Here is a 26,939-nt window from a genome sequence, read left to right as displayed (position 1 = left end):
ATTTCTCCTGGCAATCTTGATTCCAGCATGTGCTTGATCCACTCCAGCATTTCTCATGATGTACTCTGCATATAAGTTAAATAAGCAGGGTGACAATATACAGCCTTGACGTACTCCTTTCCCGATTGGAACCAGTCTGTTGTTCCATGTCCAGTTCTAACTGTTGCTCCTTGTTTCCACTTACACAGTTCTAAAATACATTATAATAACTATCAAATAATTGACATAGATATGCTATAATTTTGGGGATAATTTCAGTAATATGCATAACTTAAATTTAAATTACCATTCAAATGATGATAAATTGTTAATAAACTATGGAGTTTTACACGTGGCCAGAAATTTAAATTATTTAAGACTTTGATAAATGTATTTTCTTGAAAAAGCAGTTACGGAAAATAGGGTCATCAACTTAAAACGAAGAGAAGTTGCAGAAAGTCCAGGAACAAGTAATATAAATTACTAAATGACTTAACAAGGAAAGCCTAAAATAATGTGGGTTAGTAGGTAACGAAAGACTGGTGTGGGAACTAATAACAGTCTTTATTCAACTAGATAAAATAATATACAAATAGAACTCCAGTATTCTGCCCACTGAGAAAAGGATAAGAAGATAAACATAAGTAGGAACTAGAAGGGCTATGTTTAATACAAAAAAAAAAATTTCCTTTTCAGTTTCAAGACATTTTCTCTGAAAATGTTCAGTCACAATAGAAATTACCAAAGGTAGCTATTCTTCTAACACAGATGTAGGTGTATACCCAAAGGCCATACACACTCACCCATACCACTTCAATGTACACTTATCTAGCTTTACATTATAGCATCTGAGAGATTTATCAGAACTTTAGCACCCTATTTGCCCACTTGCACGTCAGCCATAAATGTCAGGAAGTTAACCCCTACCTGTGACTGGCCAATGAAGGACAGGAGTCTATATAAATACCCTAGGCTTCCTTTGCCCTCAGGTGAAGTAACTCTTGAGATGTGGCATAACACTGGTTCCCAGACTGGTCCCTATGTGATCATCTCCAATTACCTACAGTTGTAACTTGTATAATCATATCTCTGTTAGATAAAATCCCTTCACTGTCTCATTTTCCCAATAAACTACTGGCATTTCCAGGGATCACCCACAAAATAAATGACTTGCACTGAAATCTTCATATTCAAGTTTGCTTCTTTAGTACCCAAACCAAGATAACACATATGCCATTTCATTGTACCACCTCTTTTTTCAAACACTCAACAGTTTCTTTAAATTCCCCAATTGTAAAATTTTTTGAAAAACTTTTATAACACAAGAACTAGAATACTAATACTTTCCAACATTCATTATTACAATATGCTAAAAATAAATGATATCAAAAGTTATTTAATATGAGCCAGCTACTGCTGCCTATTATCTTTGAGTCTGAACCCTGCTCTTTTTTCAAAAGTATGTATGTGGGAGTGGGGAAAGATCAGCAAATATTTGTGAAGTATTACAGGTATCCTGCACCCAACTGACCTTGCTGATTACTTGAAGTGAGTGACAGACAATGGAAGAGGGAATAACCCTCACCCTGGGGATCAATGTTTTCTTAAATCTCTTTCTCATAACCACTTGAAGTCCGTTTTATCATCTTGGACCATCTAAAATCATTTCACAGCTCAATGGAATATACATTCCACATTCCTTCAGAAAATATTATGCTACAGAATAGATAAATCTGAGAAAGCTAATTCACAATCTTACTCAGAAAAAAATTATTAGGGATCTTTCAGTATTTCTTTGATCTCTCTATAGCTTCAGGAACTATTAAAAGGAGAGTTAGGAATTCTAGTCTTAATTTTCTGTGTAGCTGTGGCCAAGTCACTTCACTTTTCGGTACCTCAGTTTCCTCAACCTTAAAATAAAAATGTGAAACAGACCAACGTCTTGTCTTTCCCGTTCTCCTCCTTGCTGCTTCAGGGAGAAGTGGAGCAAGCAGAAGTGAAGCTCTAGGTTTCCCAGTCCCACTCCTTCAACGCGGTTCTACGAAGAGAAGTTTTACATACAGACCCATGTGCTAGGAGGAAGAAGAAACAGGAGAGAGAAAGAAAGAAGAGGAAAAAAGGGCAGGGAGGAAGGCTAGGAGCAGAAAAAGAAAGGAAACTGACTTTTAAATATACAGGTAAACACCTTCCACTTTTTGGAATGTGCACTATTGAAAAATGAGAAAATAACTAGTGTTGCTGAGGATGTGGAGAATTGGAGCCTTTGCGTACTGTTGGGAGGAGTGTAAAATGGTATAGCCAGTGTGGGAAACAGTATGTCAGTTCCTCAAAAAAATAAAAGTAGAATGTACCACATGATCCTGCAATTCCACTCCTGGGTATATACCTAAAAGGGATTAAAAGCAGTGTCTCAAAGAAACACTTGCATCCTCATGTTTATAGCAGCGCTATTCACAACCAGTCAAAAACTGGAAGCAACTCAAATGTCTCAACAGATGAATGGATAAACAAAATGAGATGTATACAATGGAGTATTAGTCTTACAAAGGAAGGAATTCTGATTAATGCTACAACACAGACGAACCTGGAGTACATCATGCTAAGTAAAATAAGCCAATCACAAAAAGGCAAATACTCTATGATTCCTCTTATATGAGATGTCTAGAGTAGTCAAAATCATAGCAACAAAAAGTAAAATAGAGGTAACCAGGGGAAATGAAAAGCTGCTGGTTAATGAATGTACAGTTTCACTTTTTGCAAGATAAAAAGAGTTCTTGAGACTGGTTGCACAATGTGAATCTACTTAACACTACTGAACTGTGCACTTAAAATGATTATGATGGTAAATTTAATGTTATGTTTATTTTGTCATGAATTAAATTTTTTAAAAATACAGATTAAAAATAAAACCCACAGGACTATATTGATTTTAAGATCTCTTTCAGCTTCACAGTCTTCAAATTAGCATTAACAACAATTATGTAATTTATCATGGTCATGATTCAAGGTTCATTAACAAGATTAAAACAAAAAAGTTATCCATCCCAAAAATATTATCCACAATATTTGCAGTATGTGTGTTAGAACGATTATCAGTCCTGAATATTCATTGGAAGGACTGATGCTGAAGCTGAAGCTCCAATACTTTGGCCACCTGATACGAACCGACTCATTGGAAAAGCCTCTCATGCTGGCAAAGATTGAAGGCAGGAGGAGAAGGGGATGACAGAGGATGAGACTGTTAGATGGCATCACCGACTCAATGGACATGAGTTTGAGCAAGCTCCAGGAGTTGGTGATGGACAGGGAAGCCTGGCGTGCTGCAGTCCATGGGGTCACAAAAAGTTGGACACAACTGAGCGACTGAACTGTACTGGTGAGAACCACTAATCTCTATGAGCCTCAGTGACTAATACTTATTTATGCTCTCTATGGAGAGTCACTAAAATATTACCCAGATGTTAGAAATCTTATGTCCAAACAGAAAGTTCTGAAAATTAAGGTTACTATTAATCTCTAGTCAAAGCTGTCACCTCCACTTTGAAGGCTATTATATCCCAGTCAAGATCAAAGAGCAGTCAGTTTCTTCTGTACTCCCACAAAATATAACATTATTTCACTTTCATGGCCAATCCTGTGTCTGCCATTCTACCTTGATTCTGAGCCCCAGTGAGTAAGACCCCACCATACAGTAGCTTATTGATCTTGTCTAGCTCTGTCCACAGTACATTGCAACCACACAGTATTACTACAATTAGCATACCATCGACTCATAAGTTCTCACATTTCTTAATACAAGCTGTTAAGAGGATATCTACAACTAAATAAAATATCTCATGTCTTTTGATTTTGGTATAATTCTATTTATTTCTTACTGAAAACATAAACTTGACCTAAGTTAACTTATCATTATTAAATTTTCTCTTTTCTTAATCTCTTAGACTTTAACTTAAAATTTAAAAAAAATTACTTGAGCTCATCTAAGTGTATTTTAAAAATCTATTAGACACAGATGAGGTACTTACTGATTTAAATAAAAGTATAAATGGAAGAAAATTAAACTATCAGTAGTTAATAAACTATTAAGATATATATAGTTGCCAATAAGCACAAAAGATTTTCAACATTATTATCAGAGAAATGCAAAGTAAAACTATAGTGAAATACCACTTTATAACTCACTGATATAACTAAAACTGAAACCACTGATAACTCTTTGGTAAGGATGTCAAGCGACTAGAACTCACACACTGCTGGTGGGCATATAAGCATTTTGGAAAACAGTAGGGCAGTTGCTTACAAGGTGAAAAAAACATATACTGTATGAAACAAATACACAAATACACAACAAATCCACTCCTAGGTATTTACACAAGAAAAATAAAAACGCATGTTCACACAAAAGCAATGTATGAATGTTCAAAACAGAAAACAAACCAAATGTTCAACAGTAGGTAAGTGAATAAACAACTGTAATATATTGCTATGATGGAATGTTATTCATGAATGAAAAAGAATGAAGCAATGAGAGACATAAAATTACGGATGAACCTCCAAAACATTATGTTGAGTAAAAGAAACACAACAAAAAGGAGTATATGTTGTGAGGTTTTATTTGAAATTCTAGAAAAGACAAAACAAGCTAAATGATAGCAGATCAGTATTTTTCTGAAACTGGAAATGGGCGAGGGGGAAGAACTGAGAGTGAAGAGGACAGATGGAACTATATGGGGTGATGAAAATGTTCTATATTTTGAGTACAATAGTGTTTATACAAAAATACATGTCTGGCAAAACTCATTAAACTGTACATTTAAATGGATTTTATTGTGTGTAAATAGCACCTTCTACACAGAAAGTGATAATGGTAAGTAATACATTAGTTCAGTAGTTTGCAAACTTTTAAAATCATGTTCCTCTTTTACTTAAAAAATTACTTGTACATTACATACATGTTTAGAAGTATATACTTTACAAAAATACAGAGAAATAGGAATTATAAAATAAAAAACTAAAGATCAAATAATGAAGTGTCCTGTTAATTGAAGCAACTTCATTAGCAAATCAAATGGCATATGTACTTAGATGAGGTATTCATCACTAAAGATAATGGACATAAATCTGTATATCAAAAATATTCGCAGTATGTAGAATTTGTGGCGCCAACTTCTCATCATTCAGACAGTGCCTGTCGAAACAGGCATTTTCTACATAACTGTCAAAGAATTAGAGGAGCACTTATTCTGCCATCTTGATTCTGCTTGCAGTATTAGTACTATCTTCAATCCATAGGCTGCGTGTTAGAAAAATTTTAAGCTGCCTTTCCACATTATAAAGTTAGTTTAATGAAAACTAAACTATATAATCTATTAATCCACCTTACTGGAAACAGAAAATGCAAAAAAATAACTGAAGGGGAGAGATGGGGGAACAAGGTGACGGAGAAGGAAGATTCTGGGTTTCTCTCTTCCCATGGATACTATATTTAGAAACTTAAGTAGAAAGGTCAAAAGACTCCACCAATAACATTTGAAACTACGTTCATTTCTATATATCATTAATTATATTTATGATAGATTATTAAAACTGCATCAAAAAGAATAAAATATCTAAAAACAAACTTAACCAAGACAGTGAAAGACTACTCTGAAAACTGTAAGACACTGATGAGAGCAACTGAAGATACAAAGAAATGAAAGGATGTACTAATGAAATGGAAGAATCAGTATTGTTAAAATATTCATACCACCCAAATCAATCTACAGATTCAATGCACTCACCAAAATACCAAAGGTATTCACAAAAATAGAATAAAATTTTCCAAGTCAGGCTTCAGCAATACATGAACCGTGAACTTCCAGATGTTCAAGCTAGTTTTAGAAAAGGCAGAGGAACCAGAGATCAAACTGCCAACATCCGCTGGATCATTGAAAAAGCAAGAGAGTTCCAGAAAAACATCTATTTCTGCTTTATGGACTATGCCAAAGCCTTTGACTGCGTGGAACAACAATCAACAGTGGAAAATTCTGAAAGAGATGGGAATACCAGACCACCTGACCTGCCTCTTGAGAAATCTGTACACAGGTCAGGAAGCAACAGTTAGAACTGGACATGGACCAACAGCCTGGTTCCAAATAGGAAAAGGAGTACGTCAAGGCTGTATATTGTCATCCTGCTTATTTAACTTATATGCAGAGTACATCATGAGAAACGCTGGGCTGGAGGAAGCACAAGCTGGAATCAAGACTGCCAGGAGAAATATCAATAACCTCAGATATGCAGGTGACACCACCCTTATGGCAGAAAGTGAAGAAGAACTAAAGAGCCTCTTGATGAAAGTGAAAGAGGAGAGTGAAAAAGTTGGCTTAAAGCTCAACATTCAGAAAACTAAGATCATGGCATCTGGTCCCATCACTTCATGGGAAATAGATGGGGAAACAGTGGCTGACTTTATTTTTCTGGGCTCCAAAATCACTGCAGATGGTGATTGCAGCCCTGAAATTAAAAGATGCTTACTCCTTGGAAGGAAAGTTATGACCAACCTAGATAGCACATTAAAAAGCAGAGACATTACTTTGCCAACAAAGGTCCGTCTAGCTAAGGCTATGGTTTTTCCAGTGGTCACATATGGATGTGAGAGTTGGACTGTGAAGAAAGCTGAGCGCCGAAAAATTGATGCTTTTGAACTGTGGTGTTGCAGAAGACTCTTGAGAGTCCCTTGGACTGCGGGGAGATCCAACCAGTCCATCCTAAAGGAGATCAGTCCTGGGTGTTCTTTGGAAGGACTGATGTTGAAGCCGAAACTCCAATACTTTGGCCACCTGATGCGAAGAGCTGACTCATTTGAAAAGACCCTGATGCTGGGAGGGGTTGGGGGCAGGAGGAGAAGGGGAAGACAGAGGATGAGATGGCTGGATGGCATCACCGACTCGATGCACATGAGTTTGAGTAAACTCCGTGAGTTGGTGATGGACAGGGAGGCCTGGCATGCTGTGATTCATGGGGTCGCAAAGAGTCGGACATGACTGAGCGACTAAACTGAATCCTTGACTAGAGCACTAAGAATACACAATGAGGAAAGAATAATCTGTTCAATAAATGGTGTTGGGAAAACTGGAAAGCTACATGCAAAAGAATTTTCTCATACCACATGTAATAAAAAACTCAAAATAAATTAAAGACTTAAATGTAAGGCATGAAACCACAAAACTTCTAGAAGAAAATACAAGCAGTAAACTATCTGACATCAGCCTTAGTAATATGTTTCTGATCTGTCTCCTCAGACAAGAGCAACAAAAGCAAAGTAAACCAAATGGGGTTACGTCAAACTAAAAAGCTTTTGCAGTGAAGGAAACCATCAATAAAATGAAAAGGCAACATACTGAATGGGAAAACGTATTTTCAAATGATGCATTTCAAATGATGCATCCCCTAAAGGGTCAATATCCAAAATATATAAAGAACTCATACAACTCAGTTTCAGGAAAAAAAATAAATAAATAATGCGATTTTAAAAATGGTCAGAGGATCTGAATAGACATATGTCCAAAGAAAACATACAGATGGCCAATAGACATACAGGAGGATACTCAACATCACTAATTATCAGGGGAATACAAATCATCAAAAACACAACCAATAACAAATATTGGTGAGGATGTGGATAAAAGGAACAGTTGTGCATTGTTGCTGGGAATGTAAACTGGTGCAGCCACTATGGAAAATAGTATGGAGGTTCTTCAGTTAATTAAAAATAGAACTACCATATGATCCAGCAATTCTACGTCTTGGTATTTACATGAAGAAAACAAAAACCCCTATGCTAACTGCAGCATTATTTACAATAGCCAAGATATGGAAGCAATCTAATCGTCCACTGATGAGTGGATAAAAGAAGATATGGTGTATATATATGTTATGTGTGTATGTAAGGATTATTATTCAGCCATAAAACAAATGAAATCTTGCCATTTGTAACAACATAAATAGATCTATAGAGTATTATGTAAATGACATAAGCCAGGCAAAGACAAATACTGTATGACTTCACTTATATGTGGAGCCTAAAACACAAAGCAAACAAAACAGAAATAGACTCATAGATACAGAGGAAAAGACAGTGGCTGCAAAAGGGGGAAAGGGGGTGAATAGAAGGGCGAAATAGGTGAAGGAGATTAAAAGAGGCAAATTTAAGATTACAAAATAAATAAGGCAAGGGGAGGTAACATTCAGCTTAGTGAATATAGTCAATAATATTGTAATAACTTTGTATGTTGACAGATGGTTACCAGACTTATTGTGGTGATCATTTTGTGATGAACTTAAATGTCAGATCCCTATGCTATATACCTGAAACTATAATATTGTACATCAACTATATTTCAAGAAAAATAAATAAACTATTTTTCAAAAGACAGGGGGCTACCATTACCTCCTACTCTTTCTTTGGGATGCCTCATTTATACATGTGATAGATGTAAGTAATTAGTTATTTGCTATATTTCCTATTTTTAGTAAAAAATATAAGCAGCTATTTAGTAAAAAAATATAAGCAGCTATAAGAAAGCTATAAGCTTTCTCTTACTCTAATAAATCTTGCACTAATACAGGACACAGAAGTTCTGCTTTGGATACATCTGAGACAGACCATTTATACTATTCAAAAAATTATAGTGTTTAAAAACTAGAGTATATGTGTGTGCACATTTAACTCTGAACATGTAATTAAGCAACTTCAGCCACTTAGTTTAGAACGCACTTCAGTATTACCTAGTTCACTAATTAACTCAACCAACATTTATTGAGCACCTATTATGTGTCAGGCAGATCAGGTATGCTAGGTTGTACTATAGTGGGAGCAAAAGAAGATATGGTGTCTGGGTTATCAACTTAAGATACAGTTTTGAGGAAAGACACTAATCACATAAATCAGTTAAAATGAAAATCATTTCACAGCAATGAAATGGTCTGTGAGGGGAAGGTACACGGGTCTAGGAGAGTGTAGAACAGAAAGCCTTAATTTTGGTTTGGGGACTAACCATGCTTCGTGGGGATGATGATTACAGACTTCAAGTGTTCAATAAAATATTATTAAAACATGTAAACATAAACCAAGGCATAAACAACAATAGCTGTGGGGCCAAATATTATGATAAAGCTTCTTTTGCATTCATCTATCTTGAAGTATCATTTATCATTGATCATTTTCATATTAAGGTTGATTCTATTACTCATTAGTCTCAAAAATAATAGCAGTTCAATCTAGCACCAAAGAAATTTTAAACACATATGAAAACACACTGACTTTGAAAGGCATTCTCAGTTATAATGCATAAATTAAGATAATCTTGACTATGTTCACACTTTTACTACAAACATCTAAATGAACACATACACACAGAAGACATCCATATATCACACTTTCAGGAGTAGTGCTCTTTAGAATCATTTTCTAACCTCCAGTTCTTAGCAGTGTCTGGTATATGAACCAGTCATTTGTCCTCATATCTGCAAAATGCTTTGCAGTTTATAAAGCCACATCACAAAGATTTTCTCATTTGATTCTAATAACAATTCTGGGTGAATTGTCTATTCTAAAATAAGCAAACTAAGGCTGGGTGATATTTTCTTCAAGAAGTTTCTCACAACTGCCCCCTCCCATCAACTTATTGACCTCCACATTATATTATGTGTTTTTTTTTTTTCTCCTATAGCTCTCTCTATAAACTTCAGCCATCACCATTCCCTATGTCATCTTCTGTTCACCTGTCCATCTCTTTGACCTATCTTTAAAAGTTTTTTATATACCAGTAGCACATTACAGATGTTCAATCAATATTTGTCCAGTGAGGTTTTATAATACAGTTATGGAGACTGAACCATAGGGTGGTTACAATTAGCTCAATACCATGTAGCTTATTGTGGCAGAACTAGAACTCTGACTCACTCACACCTCCTGAGATCAAATTCTAGTCACTGTTCCTTCAGCCTATATCTCTAACATTTGGGCAGTATTATTGCTTTATAGGGGCTTTCACAATGGCTCAGCAGGTAAAAAATCTGCCTGCAACGCAGGAGACAAGGGAAACATGGGTTCAATCCCTACTTCGGGAAGATCCCCTGGAGAAGGAAATGGTAAGCCACTCCAGTATTCTTTGCTGGGAAATCCCATGAACAGAGGAGTCTGGTGGGCTCTAGTCCACCAAGAGTCAAGAGGTGGCCATGACTTAGCGACTAAACCACCACCATCATTGCTTCATAGGAAGTATAACAACAAAAACTGCATTCCTTCAATACTAATTTAAAGTATTATGAAACAAATGGGACCTAATTAAACTTAAAAGCTTTTGCACTACAAAGGAAACTATAAGCAAGGTGAAAAGACAGCCTTCAGAATGGGAGAAAATAATAGCAAACGAAGAAACAGACAAAGGATTAATCTCAAAAATATACAAGCAACACCTGCAGCTCAATTCCAAAAAAATAAATGACCCAATCAAAAAATGGGCCTAAAATCTACACAGACATTTCTCCAAAGAAGACATACAGATGGTAACAAACACATGAAAAGGTGCTCAACATCACTCTTTATCAGAGAAATGCAAATCAAAACCACAACGAGGTACCATTTCATGCCAGTCAGAATGGCTGCTATCCAAAAGTCTACAAGCAATAAATGCTGGAGAGGGTGTGGAGAAAAGGGAACCCTCTTACACTGTTGGTGGGAGTGCAAACTAGTACAGCCACTATGGAGAAGAGTGTGGAGATTCCTTAAAAAACTGTAAACAGAACTGCCATATGACCCAGCAATCCCACTCCTGAGCATACACACCAAGGAAACCAGAACTGAAAGAGACACGTGTACCCCAAAGTTCATCGCAGCACTGTTTATAATAGCCAGGACATTGAAGCAACCTAGATGCCCATCAGCAGACGAATGGATAAGAAAGCTGTGGTACATATACACGATGGAATATTACTCAGCCGTTAAAAAGAATTCATTTGAATCAGTTCTAATGAGATGGATAAAACTGGAGCCCATTATACAGAGTGAAGTAAGCCAGAAAGATAAACACCAATACAGTATACTAACGCATATATATGGAATTTAGAAAGATGGTAACGATAACCCTATATGCAAGATGGAAAAAGAGACACAGATGTATAGAACAGTCTTTTGGACTCTAAGGGAGAAGGCAAGGGTGGGATGATCTGAGAGAACAGCATCGAAACATGTATATTATCAAGTGTGAAAGAGTTCGCCAGTCCAGGTTGGATGCATGAGACGAGTGCCTGGGGCTGGTGCACTGGGATGACCCAGAGGGATGGGATGGGGAGGGAGGTGGGAGGGGGGTTCAGGAAGGGGAACACACGTAAATCCATGGCTGATTCGTGTCAATGTATGGCAAAAACCACTACAATACTGTAAAGTAATTAGCCTCCAACTAATAAAAATAAATGAAAAATTAAAAAAAAAATAAAGTATTACGAACCAAAACATAGGTATGAATACAATTTAAGCTCAAAATTCAAAAACATTTTCCATGTGTGAAATAAACTGTCCACTGAAATCAATTAGCATTGTCAGAAGTCTATTTTTATACTGACAAAAGAGTATGGGTTTTATTACACTAGCTTCTGTAGATCATATATTTTTTTCCTAGATAGTGTTCCCTGATGCTTTTTGGCTTTGTTATTTTTAATAGCTAGTTAAAATAAATAACTAAAGAAATACATTCTCTGAAACCTATATGAAATCACTGGAAAACGAGTTTTAAATGTATAACTACCTACCGGATCAATGAACCAAAGGAAACAAACGCCTTAGTGAACCTCAATGTCAAAACAAAGCCTTGAAAATCAGCACAATAACAGAAAAGCTAGTCGTAAAAAGGCTTGGCATAGAATAATTATGTTACCAACAGTCATAAACAGAGGATTGTAATCAAGGGCCTAGTCAGTCTCATCAGAAACTCAGTAAAAAATGATTACTGGGAACTAAAGTTTAGGTTCATTCAAAGTAAAATTAACTTGCTTACTATCACTCTTTCAAAAGTTCAGAAATAATTTTTCTCATTTATTCCATTTATTGCCAAAAAAAAAAAAGAAGAAAAGAAAAAAGCCTCATGTTCATCTGTATTATACTTTACCTCTGCAAGCAATAAGATAAAAAGCTACTCTGAGATTTATAAATGGGACAGTGCCTCTTTAAACCTGATTATATAATACTGACAAGCATTTTTAAGAATCATGTTTCTTCTTATATTTCAAGTGATCTCTTTTCTAATGTGTAACTTTTCTCATTTTGTTTCTCTTCTTTAATCCTATGATTTTTAAAATGTTGAGATTGCTAGTAATAAGGAAGCACAGATCTAACAGAATCCAAAGCTATCAATACTTAACAACCCAGGAACACCAAGTACTAAAGGGCAGCAGGGAAAAAAAAAGAAAAAAATCACAGCTTTGGTTAGTTATAGAGATTTCTGAGAAACAGCCTGACCAAGCTGTAACCAAAAGTAAAAAGTTCCACATATTATTATTTTGAGTATTGAGGCCTTTCTTTTTGTCACTCATTAAAACTGTACCTTACAGTGCTCGCTTTGCAGCACATATACTAAAAAACTGTACCTTACAGATATAAGACAATCTTTTAAACAATCTTTAAATATTACATTATAAGATGGAAAACTGTACCTCTTTATTGAATTAAAAAAATCTATATTCTACCTCTTCTTCTAACCGTAGTATAAATTTGGGTGAGTTTAATTTTTTTAAAAGGCTGCTAATCAATTGATTTGATGAAGCTGGTTTCCTCACAGTATGGGGTGATAACTGGCTGTCTGAGCCTTCATACTATATGGATTATATAACCTACTAAATAAAACAAAAATCTAAGTCACAAACTGGCTAATTATCTTTTTTGAGTTTATTATCTAATTCCTACTTCCTAATACTTTTGTCTTCCTTCTTGAGAATAATTTTGTTTGCATCTTATAGCAAACAGATTTTATATAGCAACCCTCAATTGTACCACCAATTCATTATGCACTTCTGTTCTTAAAAGAGTCTTAAAAGTATCACTAATTTTTTTCTTTATTGATCATTCACTTTATATGTTATTCAGGCGTGCTCTTCTATTTTCTTGGTGGTAATCATAAGACTGGAGAACTGATGGGTAATACAGAGTCAACTGGGCTCAATACTGATTTTCCTATGCAACATTTTTCTTTTCTCTTTTTAAAACATTGATCTGTTTCTATGAGACAGAAGTAGTTTAAATTTGGGATACATTTTAGAAGGACTCTTGTTGCTTAGCATATATATAAGGAAAACTTTCAGGTTTTATTTATTTAGTGTTAAAATAGTAAGTACCCATGTTTACTGAACACAATATTATGATTAGTAGCTCAAACTGTCACTTAACAAACCTTACCTCAAATTAGCACACTTATTTAAAAAATTTTTTATGTAATTGCAGACTAGAAAAGGTGCAAGAGTCATGAGTCATACAAAATATTCCCAAGTTACCCTTTCTCTACATTTTCTAAATGACAACATTTAACTACATTGATTTATCATATTTCCCCTCTTTTTGTTGAAAGTTCTCTATTTACTGATGTTGGTACTTAGAATCTGAGTTTAGAGAGGGCTTTAGCAAGTTTAAGGTTTATAACTTTTTTAATTTGATATTTACTTCGCTTAAGCAGCCCTTTACATCCCAGATGCACCTGCTTCACTAGTTTTACTTGTAGGATCTTCAAAAATGCATTGTGATTGATCATAGAACTAAAATTGATCCTTCTTGATACAAAGTATATCATGTTCTTCACCATGAGACTGTCCAGCTATGTCAGTGGGCTTATACCATATCTTTTTATAACTTATATGACTGCTTTATTTCTATAGGGTGTGGCTTAGGAGTTCAGGTCCTGAAGTCAGGTATCTTGGGTTTGATGCTGACCTGAAAGAATCATGGCTGAAGGAAGGTATATTAGTTAAACATCAGGTTGAGGATTTAGCACTGAACTACCAGGCAGCCAGGATAAAGAGGTGGCTGTGATTTCCACTCATGAGTAAGTCTATTAGTTTGTAAGGGCTGTAAGAAAAATGAAACCTCAGTGTCCCAGCAGAAATGGCTTTGACTGATATCAACAAAAGTTTTTAAAAGAAAATAAAGAGCCATTCAATGTGTGTCTATTTCTAAAGTCAGCCCTGGATAAAAGGAAGAGCAGAATGATCATTTTTCATGAACAGAAAAGTTATGTTAATTGTGCCATGGAATAAACCTTATGATATGCTGGTTTAATACAGATATTAAACTTGAAGACTTTTAATGGGCAATTCATTTGGCTATAAAAGAGTCCAGAGGAGGAGATCATTCTCAACTTGTATAACATTTATCCCTAGAGGTTCCACTTCCCTGATAGCACAGTTGGTAAAGAATCCACCTGCAATGCAGGAAACCCTGTTTCGATTCCTGGGTTGGGAAGATCTGCTACAGAAGGGATAGGCTACCCTCTCCAGTATTCTTGGGCTTCCCTTGTTGCTCAGCTAGTAAAGAATCTGCCTGCAGTGAGGGAGACCTGGGTTCAACCCCTGGGTTGGGAAGATCCCCTGGAGAAGGGAAAGGCTACCCGCTCCAGTATTCTGGCCTGGAGAATTCCATAGGTGAAAAGCATCTTCGGAGCTGTTAACAGAGGCAGAAGAAGTAGACAAGACCCAAGCCCTTTCCCCTCCACACACAAAGGATTGAGTCTGAAGAGCTCAAGCTATTGTATTATTTAGTATACTCCATCAATACAAACTGACTATCTACTTGCTCAGCATTTATGGGTCCCATGAAAGAAGACTTTCAAAAAAATTATTTGTCAAATAAAAATACAAATATAATCCATTCTTGAAAGAAATATAACATCAATCCCACACACATACATTTTGTAGTTACTATCTAAAAGCACACTTCTCAAATGTTAAGCACAGGCTGTCAAGGCCAAATGACTGTAATCCAAAGTACGTTATTTAAATTCTTTGATCCTCAGTTTCCTCACCTGCAATAAATACCACCTACCCTTGTGGAGCTGTTTTAAGCTATAGAAATAAACAGCTGAGCATTAAGCACAGGAAATGGCACACAATAGGTGCTCAGTTATGGCAGCTACTATTATTGTTATTCATTGCTGTACCTGGATTTCTGACAAAGCAGAATGGTAGATGACTTCAAAATGAGGATGATTATTGAAAACCTCAACAGCTTATATAGCTCGACCAGCAGTCACCGAGCACTCCACCTCACCTCTCACTACTCATTTTCTCCCACCGACTCCTCCAGGCACTTTAACCCTGTTTCAGATCCATCAACCCACCATGTTCTCCCTCACGTCAGGTCTTCACAAACACCCTTCTCTCAGAAGACTCTTCCTTTTATTTCCTCCCTGGTCACCTATATTCTTTAAATCTTAGCTTAAACATCACTTCCTCTGGGAAGACTTCCTTGACAGGCTGTTACTCCAAATAACAACTTTTATTGCTTCTTCTCTTTCAGACACTGATGTCAAGGAGGCTCAGCTATATATATATATAGAGGTCTATATTGACAATGTATTTCTAGCACATTTAAAGAAATCCTCTAATTTACTTTGGCAAAGAGGGCAGGTGCTCTGTTTAAATTGTGTTCCAATTTCTTCAAATTATATGTAAACAGAAGTGCTAGTTATTATAGTTTTCTACTTTCTATTTATAGGAAAAATGTTATAGGACAAACTGAACTTTTCAAACAAACAAAAAGTACTGATGTTGAAACTGATAGTTTGATAAGCAAATCTGATGATTCATAGGAAACATTACATGTCTCTAAGAACAAAATTATGGAATTGACTAAAATAAGTCTATAAAACTAAGTGATTATTGAAAAAGAAAATATTCTGCAGTTCAGCTTTGGGAGGTCCTTTGGAATAGCTACATTAGATGAATAGTGTAAGCCTCTTCTAATTAGAAAACTGAATTCCAGGTCAAAGTAGCTATAGAACATTAATATATTATTCTCATTTTAATTTCTTAAAGTCATATCATACCACACCACCAAATTTGGTTCAAAATTATATTTTATGAACTGAGCAAAAACTGGAGGTGTCCTTGAACTCTGCTGAAAAAACTGGCATTTCTCTAATCACTGTGGGGACTACAGTGGGTGACAGACCATCCAGGGTGAAGGACACCAGTGTGACCCTGCCTCAGACCAAGTCGGTGTCCACTCTGACCTAGAGCCTGAGTTTCAATAATTCATAATCCAGAGCAATACAAGGAAGAACCAGAGGTTCTTAGTAAAGAAAACAGAAGCAGCTGGCTTTAAGACAAAGGTAATTGCAGAAAATAAGTTACTTGACAGTGAGGGCAAAGACAGAGAGTCAAAGACCAACTCTTATAGAAAAGGAGGTCAAATCCCACCCCCTCCAATTTTTCATTAGACAAGTCTGATAATATTACCAGTACTACTGATAGCGATAACAATGAAAATAATAATAGCAAAAAGAGAACCTTTATTAAAGGTTTATTATATATCAGGTACTATTCTAAATTATTTAATAAATAGGTTATTTAATACCTTAAGTATGTTAGACGTAATTATTTTTATACAGTAGGGTATTCAGTCTTAGAAAATAAATTGTTTGTTAAAAGTCATATAACCAAAAGGAGCTAGAGCTAGAATTTAAATCCATCCTTTTTAACTCTGAATCTCACTCTCTTAATCTGTACAAAACCTGATTTATTGATGAAATATCTCTCAAAGAAACAAAAGGGGAAAACCAAAATCCATGCAAAAAAAGAAATACATAATAGTCAACAGAATCTAATGTTAAAGGAAAATCTAGAAAGACCCTAGAGAAAATTATTGGATTTGGCTCTGGTCATAGTGCACAGTCCAATATTCTTGCCTGGAGAATTCCATGGACAGAGGAGCCTGGCAGACAGTCCTTGGGGTCACAAAGAGTAAGACACAATTAGCGACTAACATTTTCACTTTCTAAGTGCACAGTATCCATTGCATGGGTAGCACCCAAATTTCATAGGATTAAAAAGTGGTTAGACAAAAGGGAAATGTAATAGATAACTGTGATGTCTACGTCCAGGAAATTAGCAATGAGGGAATACCTAAAGAAACATGTCAACTGAAGAGGGAAAATAATAGGGAGGAGATACATGTAAAGATACCATACTCCAACTCCCACAAGAGGTTCTTATGCAACATTGTTCCACAGCCCTCACTCCCAGCCCCCTCACCTCTTTTTACAACTCCTTGATTTCACCTGAGCTCTTCAATATTTCTATCAAGAAATGCCTTTTTCCAGTTTGTTTTTCTTGTGAACTCCAACTTTCCCTTCAGCACACAGTTCAAAGGTCACATCCTTGGTGAAGACATCACTGACCCTCACTGCCAAAACAATTTTCATTTTTACTCCTAAGGAGCTTTGTATCTAATTCTATAACAAATTCATCTCCATTAAAAGTTGGTTTCCAAGGCTTTCCAGGTGGCTCAGTGGTAAAGAGCCAATGCAGGAGACACGGGTTGGATAAATGGTCTGGGAATATCCCACGTGCCAAGGAGCAACTGGGCTCATGGGCCACAACTATAGAGCCTGTGCCCTAGAGCTTGTGAGCTGCAACTATATGGCCAGCGTGCAGCAACTGCTGAAGCCCATATGCCCTAGAGCTTGTGCTCTGCAACGAGAGGCTACTGCAGTGACAAGCTCACGCATTGCAACTAGAGAGTAGCCCCTGCTTGCTGCAACTAGAGAAAAGCCAACATAGCAACAAAGACACAGCACAGCTACAAATAAATAAATAAAATCACTGGTTTCCTGTAATCAGGCACCAAACTGAACTACCTTTGAAACCCTAGCATTTACACAGTGCCTGGCACAGTACTCTTAAAATATACTATCCAGAACTGTTAATAATTTTTTTAATAATTTTTAACTCTAGATGAGAAAATATTCTAAAGATCACCTAAAAGGGAATCAAAGACTATTACTACCCAACTATTTAAATAGTAGTTCTTATTTTTACAAATATCCAGTACAGTTGGTCAACTAAAGAATCTTCTAATTGGGTTGGCACAGTAAAACTTATTTCGATTATAAATCAGCATGTCCCTTCAAAGCACCTTACATTTTTTATATTGGATACTAAAAATTAGCAGCTCTGACCCCAAAAATAAATATGTTCCTCAAGAACTAAAATTAATGTCTTTTAAAAAATCATTTTTACAAAAGACTTTCAACTGAAATTCATTTAAAAACATAACCCCATCTTTTAGGATGTCTGCCACAGTCTAATTATGAAAACACTATTCCCTTAGGGGACTAAGCCAACGAGAATCAAGTCCCAAGTAAGAGCAAATGAGAGAAAAATGTCTTTGTTTCTGTTGATTACATCAAATAATGGTCTGAAATGAAAAGAATTCTATTCATGCCCATTGAAGCTAGGATGAACAAGAAGCAAACCTCTTGACCTGGAACAGAGGAAAGATAGACAAGGAAGATGGATGCACTACCTCGGGCTTAGTTCTCCAAGCTAACACAGGGTTCCATCCACAGTATTACTGATCAAATTTTAATAAAATAGAACATTCTGTTTTGGACTCAATATTTTACAGGCAATCGTTTTTTCCTCTTAATCACTGTTGACTGCTTCCATCAGAAGAACTTTCTCATGGGATTATTGCTAATTACCACAGCTTCCTTCTGATTGTGATGATTTACTACACACAGGAATACGGAGAACAGAAGTCAGGACAGAAACAATCCATTAAGCTGTGGCCTAATGTGGGGAAGTCAGGAGCATTGATACCTAACATTAATTCCTAAAATCCATCTTCTAAGGGTTGTGGCACCATTTTAAAGATATCCATAAACCTTACCTTCTTGAAGATTGTCCTTTGCCTAACTGACAGTTCTGGTTGGATTTGTTTCCTACACGAAATGTCTTTTTGACCACAGGGATAATACGCTCACTCTTCAGGATGTACCATAACTTAAGTGGAAATGCTAAGTGGGTGATAAATTGATACTAGACAAAAGAAAACAATAGCTATTACATCCATTCTGCGCATTCAAATTATAAACAAAGAGTCAGTGCCTAAATAGGTGATTTATTTATACATATATTTAAAAACATATTTGTAAGAATATGTGTGTGTGTGTGTGTATATATCTTTAACCGAATATAATCTTGAAATGAGCTTTAATCACATCAAAAGAAGTTTCAATGTTGCAGTTATATGCCAAAGACCCACAAGAAACAAACAGTATCTGGGCAGAAAAAAGTCAAGATTCACAGTCTCTGACAATAAAAGAATCTGAACAAAGTTAACAGCATCTTTGAATACAAAAATATGTGTATGTCCTTGAACTCAGATAGAAGCCCCTCAACTCCTGGGCTCCATTGTCCCTGGGGTGTTACACTTAGAAGGAGCAGTATTAGGACAACATACTTGCCCACTTTGACAGAAAAGATGTATGCCCTTTTTCAAGGAAAAAGAAGACAGGCAGAGACAGTAGAGTCAGGAAGAACTACAGCTGGGGGGTCAGTTAAAACTTTGGGAAGCCTGAATGGGAGAAAATATTCTTGGAGCCCTGGTTCAAGATTTAGGCTGGTTTAGAAATTATCCTCAATGTCAGCAGCATTTGTGAAATACCTGGATCCCATGATTTAAACATGAATAAAAGTTCTGACTTTTGACTAGGTTCTACCTTGAAAAGAACTTAAACTGATTGGCTATGATGTAAAATGAAATAGTAGGAATACATTTTCCTTTTCCTCTACCCTGGATTTTTTTAACTTATTTTTTTTAATTGAAGGATAATTGCTTTACAATATTGTGTTGGTTTCTGCCAAACATTAACATGAGTCAGCCATAGGTATACATACGTCCCCTCCTTCTTCATCCTCCCTCCCACCTCCTACTCTATCCCATCTCTCTAGGTGTCACAGAGCCCCAGTTTGAGTTCCCTGAGTCATTTACCCTGGATTTTTTTATTCAGGCCCAGGGCAAGTAGGGTTAGAAGACCTCCCAAAATTAGGCATAAAATGACCAACTTGAAGAAGTATCTACAAGAAACTCTGACAAATCACTCAAGGAAGGGGTAGGGGAAGGGAGATTAGACATTTCTAGTCATATTCGATAGAGACCTATTAGTTCAAAAGGGCTTTTTACAAATATGATAAGGATAAACAATATCAAGTTTGTAGTTTCTAATCAAGATACTGAACTTGCATGTTCTTACGTATTTTATTTAAATGGGCAACAATGTCTGTATTTTTAAGCTGAGACTCTATGGCATTTTATGAATAATGAAATATTGGATAAAAAAAAGAAAATTTGATAAAGAATTATACAATAATACTTTGAAATATTTTCTTAGAATTCTCTATTCCTAAGTCAGATTGTCCAAGGGGAAGTGACAAACTGATTCTTAACATCATACAGAATAAATTAAAAATAACCAAAATATTTTTAGAATCAACATTTTGTTTCGTACTTATTACACAGTGAAATTAGAACCCTTAGGGCTTTGAAGAAATAAAACTATATAATAAGATTTTAAAATGTTCTGGTTTCTCAAAATTCCAATACATATAATATTACATTGTCTCAAAATTTAAAGATTCAGCTATGGGCTTTCTCTTTACATCAAATGGCCAAAGCAAAGAAAGCAAGAACACAATGAAAAGTTAAATCAATAGAAGTAACTACCTTTGACATCAATGCTATGATTGCAACATCCATCATGGGTCAGTGACAAGAGTTGGGATATTTTAGAGGCATCCTACCACAGTTTGAAAACTTAAGATGACATCAGCATATTAACAATACAAAGATGTTAGAATAATAAGTAATTATAGCACCTATTGTATCAGTTATAGACTATCTATATTCACAGAAACACTGCTGGAATGCACTGAGGATCTTCATATATTTCACTGTTCTAGAGGAGAGGAGAGAGGAGGGTGAGGAGAGAAGGAGAAGGGAGGGGAGATGAGAAAGGGAGGAAGAGGGAGGGGAGGAAGGAAAGGAGAAAGAGAGAAAGGGAGGAATGGAGAGAGGAAGGGAGGAAGGAAGGAAATGACAGAGTAGACAAAATCTTTCCCAATAAGATAAGCCTGGAAGGACAATATAACATGCATTTCCAGGCAGATATTACAAGAACCCACTATGTGAAATAAAGTACTTTGTTGACAAAAAGAAAATGAAAGCTCTCAAATTCTTTGCTTGGTGTAAGGGGACCAGGTTGTCACCTGCCTTGAATGTCCTAGTGGAAAGAACTAACTTGAGGGACTGAAAAATATGCCTGTTGGGAACAAGCCATGTGGCATACCATAAAGTTTTCTAGAGTGTGTTCCACGCGTACGTGAGATTATTTTTTTTATAAGGATATGAACAAAGTGTGTGTGTATATGTGTAATTTTCTATTTATAGCTGGTAATATTGATTTTCTACTTCTGTTAGGAACTTAGGTGGTTTTTTTTGGTTTTATATATATTTAATATAAAAAGTGATTCTATTTAAGAAGCAATCAGATCTCCTCTATCAACTCTGTGCAATGAGGTGACTGGCCTTCCCTAACTATGGTGAAAGTCTGAACATTTATTCTTTGGTTTAACCTCTGCAATGAGGAAAACAAGTACAGGTGAAACCATATCGAAAGTGAATTAGCGTAAGAAATATCCAACTATCTTCCCCTGTTCAGTTCCCCAGGCAACTAAGGATTCAGTGAATTAGCGCAAGAAATATCCAACTATCTTTCCTTACTCAGATCCCCAAGCAGTTAAGCATTCACCCACCAGGCAGGAAGCTGAAGTCGTCTTTAAAAATATGACCACCTCAAGAGGAAAAAAAAGTACTGAACATCAGAAGGTCCCCAGTTAAAAAGCCCACTCAAGTGACTCTATACTGAAGTCAACAAAGTCACTGATGTGTTCAAATCAGGCTTTTATCCCCACATTTTAAAATATGAATAAACCCTCAAAGATCATCAGGTATTTGAGAAAAGATTCTAATACAAAAGACAGGCCAGAAAAAAATTATTCTATATGAGAAGAAAATTTAACCAACTTGAAAAATTAATACCTTGAGAGAAAAAAAGACACTATAAACAGGAAATAAAGCATGATGTTATAAAAGGGGTCATATAAAGAATTTTTTAAAGCTCTTAAAAATTAAAATTATGGTAACAGAAATGAAAAGTAACAGATGGGATGGAAGATGAAACTAAAAAACAGAATCAAAAAGCCCAAAAAGTGAAAAAGGAGATAAAAGAGGGGAGGTAATCATAAATGGAAAAAAAAAAAAGAATAAATTCCCAGTACTGGAGAACATTAAGTGTCCATGAGATTGAATAGGCTCATCAAGGTTCCAGCGCAATATATGGGAATAGGCCCACATCAAGACATGAAATTTTAAGAAACTAGAATTTAAAACATGAGAGGAAAAAACATATAGGTTGCATACAATGGATCAGGAATCAGAACAGTTTTTCACTTTTCCATAGCAATTCTGCAAACTGGAAGACAATGGAACAATTCCCTCAAGATTCTGAAGAAAAAGATATCCAACCCCCAATTCTGTACCCATTCAACTACCAAACTGTGAAATAAATTCCCTCTCAGACATACAAGAGTGCAAAATATACCATTTCTTAGGATGTTACTGCAAGTCGTGCTTTAGCAAATCAAGAAAGAGTTTAAGACACTGATTTAGGAAACAGGAAAGCCAACATAACAGAGAAAAGGGAAATCCCAGGATGATGGCAAAGAGATCGCCCAGGATGGGGCTGAGCAGAAAGCATTGCAGACTGGAGCAGGTCAGAATGCTCTGAGACTTATTCAACGGGAAACATAATTGTTAAATGCAGGGAAAGTACATGAGTTTTACAAAAAAGAAAACTAATCACAGCTCACTAGATAGATCTGAATAGTTTTTATATGTCACGAGAATATAAACATTGATTAATGATCTATCAAAATTATAGCATAATTATTAGGTTGAAAAGTATGAAACTGCTGTTTTTCTAGATCAAAAATTGCACATAGTTCAACCTAGTATATCAGGAGCCTTTGGGATGGAAAAAATCTGTGTGTGTGCACACAGGCATATGTTAAGGACTAGAAAGAAGAGTGTGATACAAAAATGTTTAAAACTAAAAAATCAAGAAACAGTAAAATAAACACTGCTTGCCGCTGAGAAGAAATAGAGCGAGGGTGAGGACTGCTTTTTTTTTAAATAACAAACTTGCTGAACTATTTTGACCTGTAGCAAACATCTAATAACACTAAATTTAATTTTTTAAAAATGTTTCTTGAAAAGGAAGGAAGGAAAAAAGGAAGAAAAGGGAAAGGAGAACAAGAGAAAGAAAAGACAGTCCAGGAGTGAAGGCCAGGTGCACTTATCACAGACACGTCAAGTTCTCAAGGGGGCACCTTCTGGAGAAAATAGCAGGCTCTCCACTGCACTACCATTAGAGATGGGCACGCTCAAGGTCATTCTTCTTCTATGCAGGAGACAAACAACAAACCACAGTGAGTGTAACTGCTCAATATGTGCTTAATATTGGTAGGTTGTTGAATTATCTTCTTAAAATTATATATAACATTGATCCAATAGTTCTCTACCTGCTCTTTGGATGATACAGCGTAAGCTACTCTCTTCTGAATCATGTTCAGAGTCTTGAAATTGGTGATGACATCAATGACACCACAGTGTCATATAGAATAAAGAGAAGAGTGTTCTAAGATTAAGTACAAAAGAAATAATTGTGACGGATGTCTTCATTTAGACTGAGAGTCCAAGACCCTTCTCCATGATTCTGGCACTCCCCCTGCCCATCCCACTTCTGTCTCCTGAGAAGAACATAACCTTGAGTCCTTCTGTCTATAATTTAAGAAAAGTTATCCCTCTACCCAAAGACTTATTTATATTGCAATTTCAAAAGCACATTTGCTAAAGATTTTCTTTGATACTGAGAAATTACAGGAAAATGATCTTTCTCACATATTTTCTCACCATTCTTTAGAAGAAATGACAGTCCAATGTATTCACAATCCAAAGGAAAACTATTAACTGGCACAGAATAGCATTATTTTGTCAGTAGCTTTCCAAAACAAGCTCAGTGTCCCAAGTATGAATAAGCCTTGTAGTAGCAGTAAACATGCGATGATGAATTCATTCTCAATTTTTTAAGTGGCATGACTCAGATTTTCAGACCTTTAAGATAATTTAATTTTCATTAAACAGTATCAGCCACCATAACGCCCAGGCACCTTCCAAAACATCATAAAGGCAAAATCCCTTCCTGTAGGATACAAACATCCTCTCCTTTATCAAATACTACCATGAGCCAATTATATAAAAATATGAGTGCCGACATGTCAATAAGAAAGAATTAGGAAGATGTGATAAAGAATAAGGAGGGGTGAAGAGGAGGAGAAAACCCAGTTAGGGTGGTCAAGTCAGAAACAAATGCTCTCTTTAGGACTTAAGAGGCTCTTTTGGAAGAGGGATTATAGTTTGAGTGTTTATCTTTGTATCCCTACAGCCTATCTCAGAAAGAACTTGGCACACCAGAAAATGCTCAAGGAATATTTGCTGACTTTATCTAAGAACTGAATGAGGTCTATTTTGGCACCCACTGTGCCAAAAAGTATTATCCGAATCGTTTCTTCAACACAGATATGTTAGAGGGGCAGCACAAGGAGATGCACGGCATCTTCTCTGGAAACAGCAGCTCCTTACCTGCTGTTGGACTGGTACTTGCTGTACCACCTGTGTAGGCACTGCTGCTTGACTAGCCACAGATGTCTGCAAAGTCACTGTCGAACCTGTATCCGACCCGGTCTCTGATGTCTGCATGATGGTCTCTGAAATTTATCAAAACAGAAAGAAAGTTTAAAATGCTCTTCTTATATGACTAGACGCATCACATTGTTCTTAACATCCTACACTGAGACTAACTTTCTACTCCCAGAATATCTCTACCTCCACCCAACATGCTCTCTTGATATTCCATGCATGGTTATAATCAAGTTGACCACTTCTAAAATCAATATAGAAAACTGCTAATCTACATTTAAAAAATCTCCATGAGTACCTCTTATTTTGAGGCTCTAAAGGTTGAACTTCAATGAGGTCTCATCTGTTATAAACTGTTTCAAGCACACCATAAACTAGTCATATTGTAAATTATGTGAAGACTTAATTCTCATAACACAAACCCTAAATGGATGCAAATGTCATAAATTGTACTTTCTCAACACTTTTATAAACTATAGCATGTCACTGGAAGTGTATAATTTAGCATAAATTATTTCTAAGGTCCATCTTTCAAACTCAATATTCACGGACTTTTAAAAATTAATGTGTATATAAAAACCAATTGATATATCCTAAATTTAGCCACAGGATCAAGCTCACGGATTTTCTTGCCTGTGGGATGATCTGGCATTAAAATTAAAGTTAAATTATATTCTTATACAAAGATAGCCAAACAACAATAACGTTGAATATTTTCAAAGAAAGGGAGGATCGCTATTATCTAGTGAGATTTGCAAACAAAGACACGAAATTTTACCATCTCTCATTCACAACTCAACATGGCATATTGTTCAGTTCTCATGTGCCTACCTTACTAAATCAGAATTAAACTTTACAGTGTACATTCAACAAGTATTGTTTCTTAGGCCCTGATATTCCCCTTTGTTACTTATACAGTCAATAGAAAAAATATTAATTTCTTTGCTATTGAGCAGGGACTAGAAATCTAATTTTCTTTCCTAAGGGAAAAAACAATATTTAATTGGTAGCTTAAGAAAAACACTGCATTATGGTTTAAATCCATGAACACTATGATGAACATTAATTTTCCCAAAGAAAATTCTGAAAGAGTATTGTTTCAGTAGAAAATTAACCCCTCTCAGCATCTTTTGTCACAGCATGACCTCTTCCAATTTTTTGCCAAACCTTTTCTATCATCTCATTCAATTTCAGAAACAGACCTCTGACGATATCTAATCTAAACTTATTTCATAAAAGAGAAAACTAAAGCCCAGAGAGGTTAAGAGACTTGCTCAAGGTGACAGGGAGTAGAAAAAGGACTAGGCCTTTTCACTTCAAATCTCTGCTTAGTTTTCTTTCTAGACCTTGATACCGGTATAACTTTCGGTGATTGACTATTCTTATTCCATTGTTAGTGAAACCCCTAAAGGAGAACAATAAACCTTAGTGCATACAAAAAGATATAGCAGTAAAGCTAACACTGACAGAGTATTTAACATATGCTATGTTCTCTTCTAAATGCTTTACATGTTAATTCATAAAAAACTCCACGTGACAACCCAGTGTGGTTGGTATGAGTATAATCTCCATTTACAGATGAGGAACCTATGCCCACAGAGTGAAGGTGGAGAGGGGCTACAGAAGGAAAATGATGGCAGCTGTAGCTACCATTCCATTTATTTGGGCCAGCTAATGTTCAGCTCAGTGAAAACTGTGAATGGGAAAGCAAAACTGTAGCTGCCAGTTTCTCCAATTTCCAAAAGAAGACTTTTTTATGTGAACTAGCTAAAGATGGTGGCTAATTAATAAAAAAAGGTAAAACTGATCTCCAAACACACACACAGCCTTTTTTTTCCCACTAGTATTAAGACCACGAATATGCCTGACAATATTTGAGAATGACAGTATTCACTACATAAAACTCTTGCCTAATTAAGATTACTTGGGGATCAGTGGTTCCCAAAATTGGGAGAGGGGATACACAAATTCAGAACTCTATCTGTACCTCTTCTTCTTTATTCCACTGTAGAGAGAAAAAATACCCTCCCCCAAAAGAAAGCACATGCCAATTTCCTTCAATTCGTTACCCGCTTTTGGGCAATTGATGCCACTTGCACCATAGCAGGGCTATTAG

The 26,939-nt window shown here is 35.9% G+C and overlaps 1 protein-coding gene across 1 annotated transcript in view; it reads right to left on the bottom strand.

The window, feature by feature from the left end:
* RFX3 (regulatory factor X3) overlaps positions 1-26,939 on the bottom strand; it is a 308,381-nt gene that overhangs the window by 155,197 nt on the left and 126,245 nt on the right. Inside the window, exon 3 of the mRNA XM_061132931.1 lies at positions 24,767-24,891. Within this exon, the coding sequence (XP_060988914.1) occupies positions 24,767-24,891 (125 nt within the window). The remainder of the gene's footprint in view (positions 1-24,766; positions 24,892-26,939) is intronic.

This window comes from Dama dama, chromosome 29 (assembly GCF_033118175.1).
Source record: "Dama dama isolate Ldn47 chromosome 29, ASM3311817v1, whole genome shotgun sequence".
Taxonomy (NCBI): Eukaryota; Metazoa; Chordata; class Mammalia; order Artiodactyla; family Cervidae; genus Dama; species Dama dama.
The sequence above is the reverse complement of the archived record's forward strand: the minus strand, read 5'-3'. Positions and strand labels throughout refer to the sequence as shown.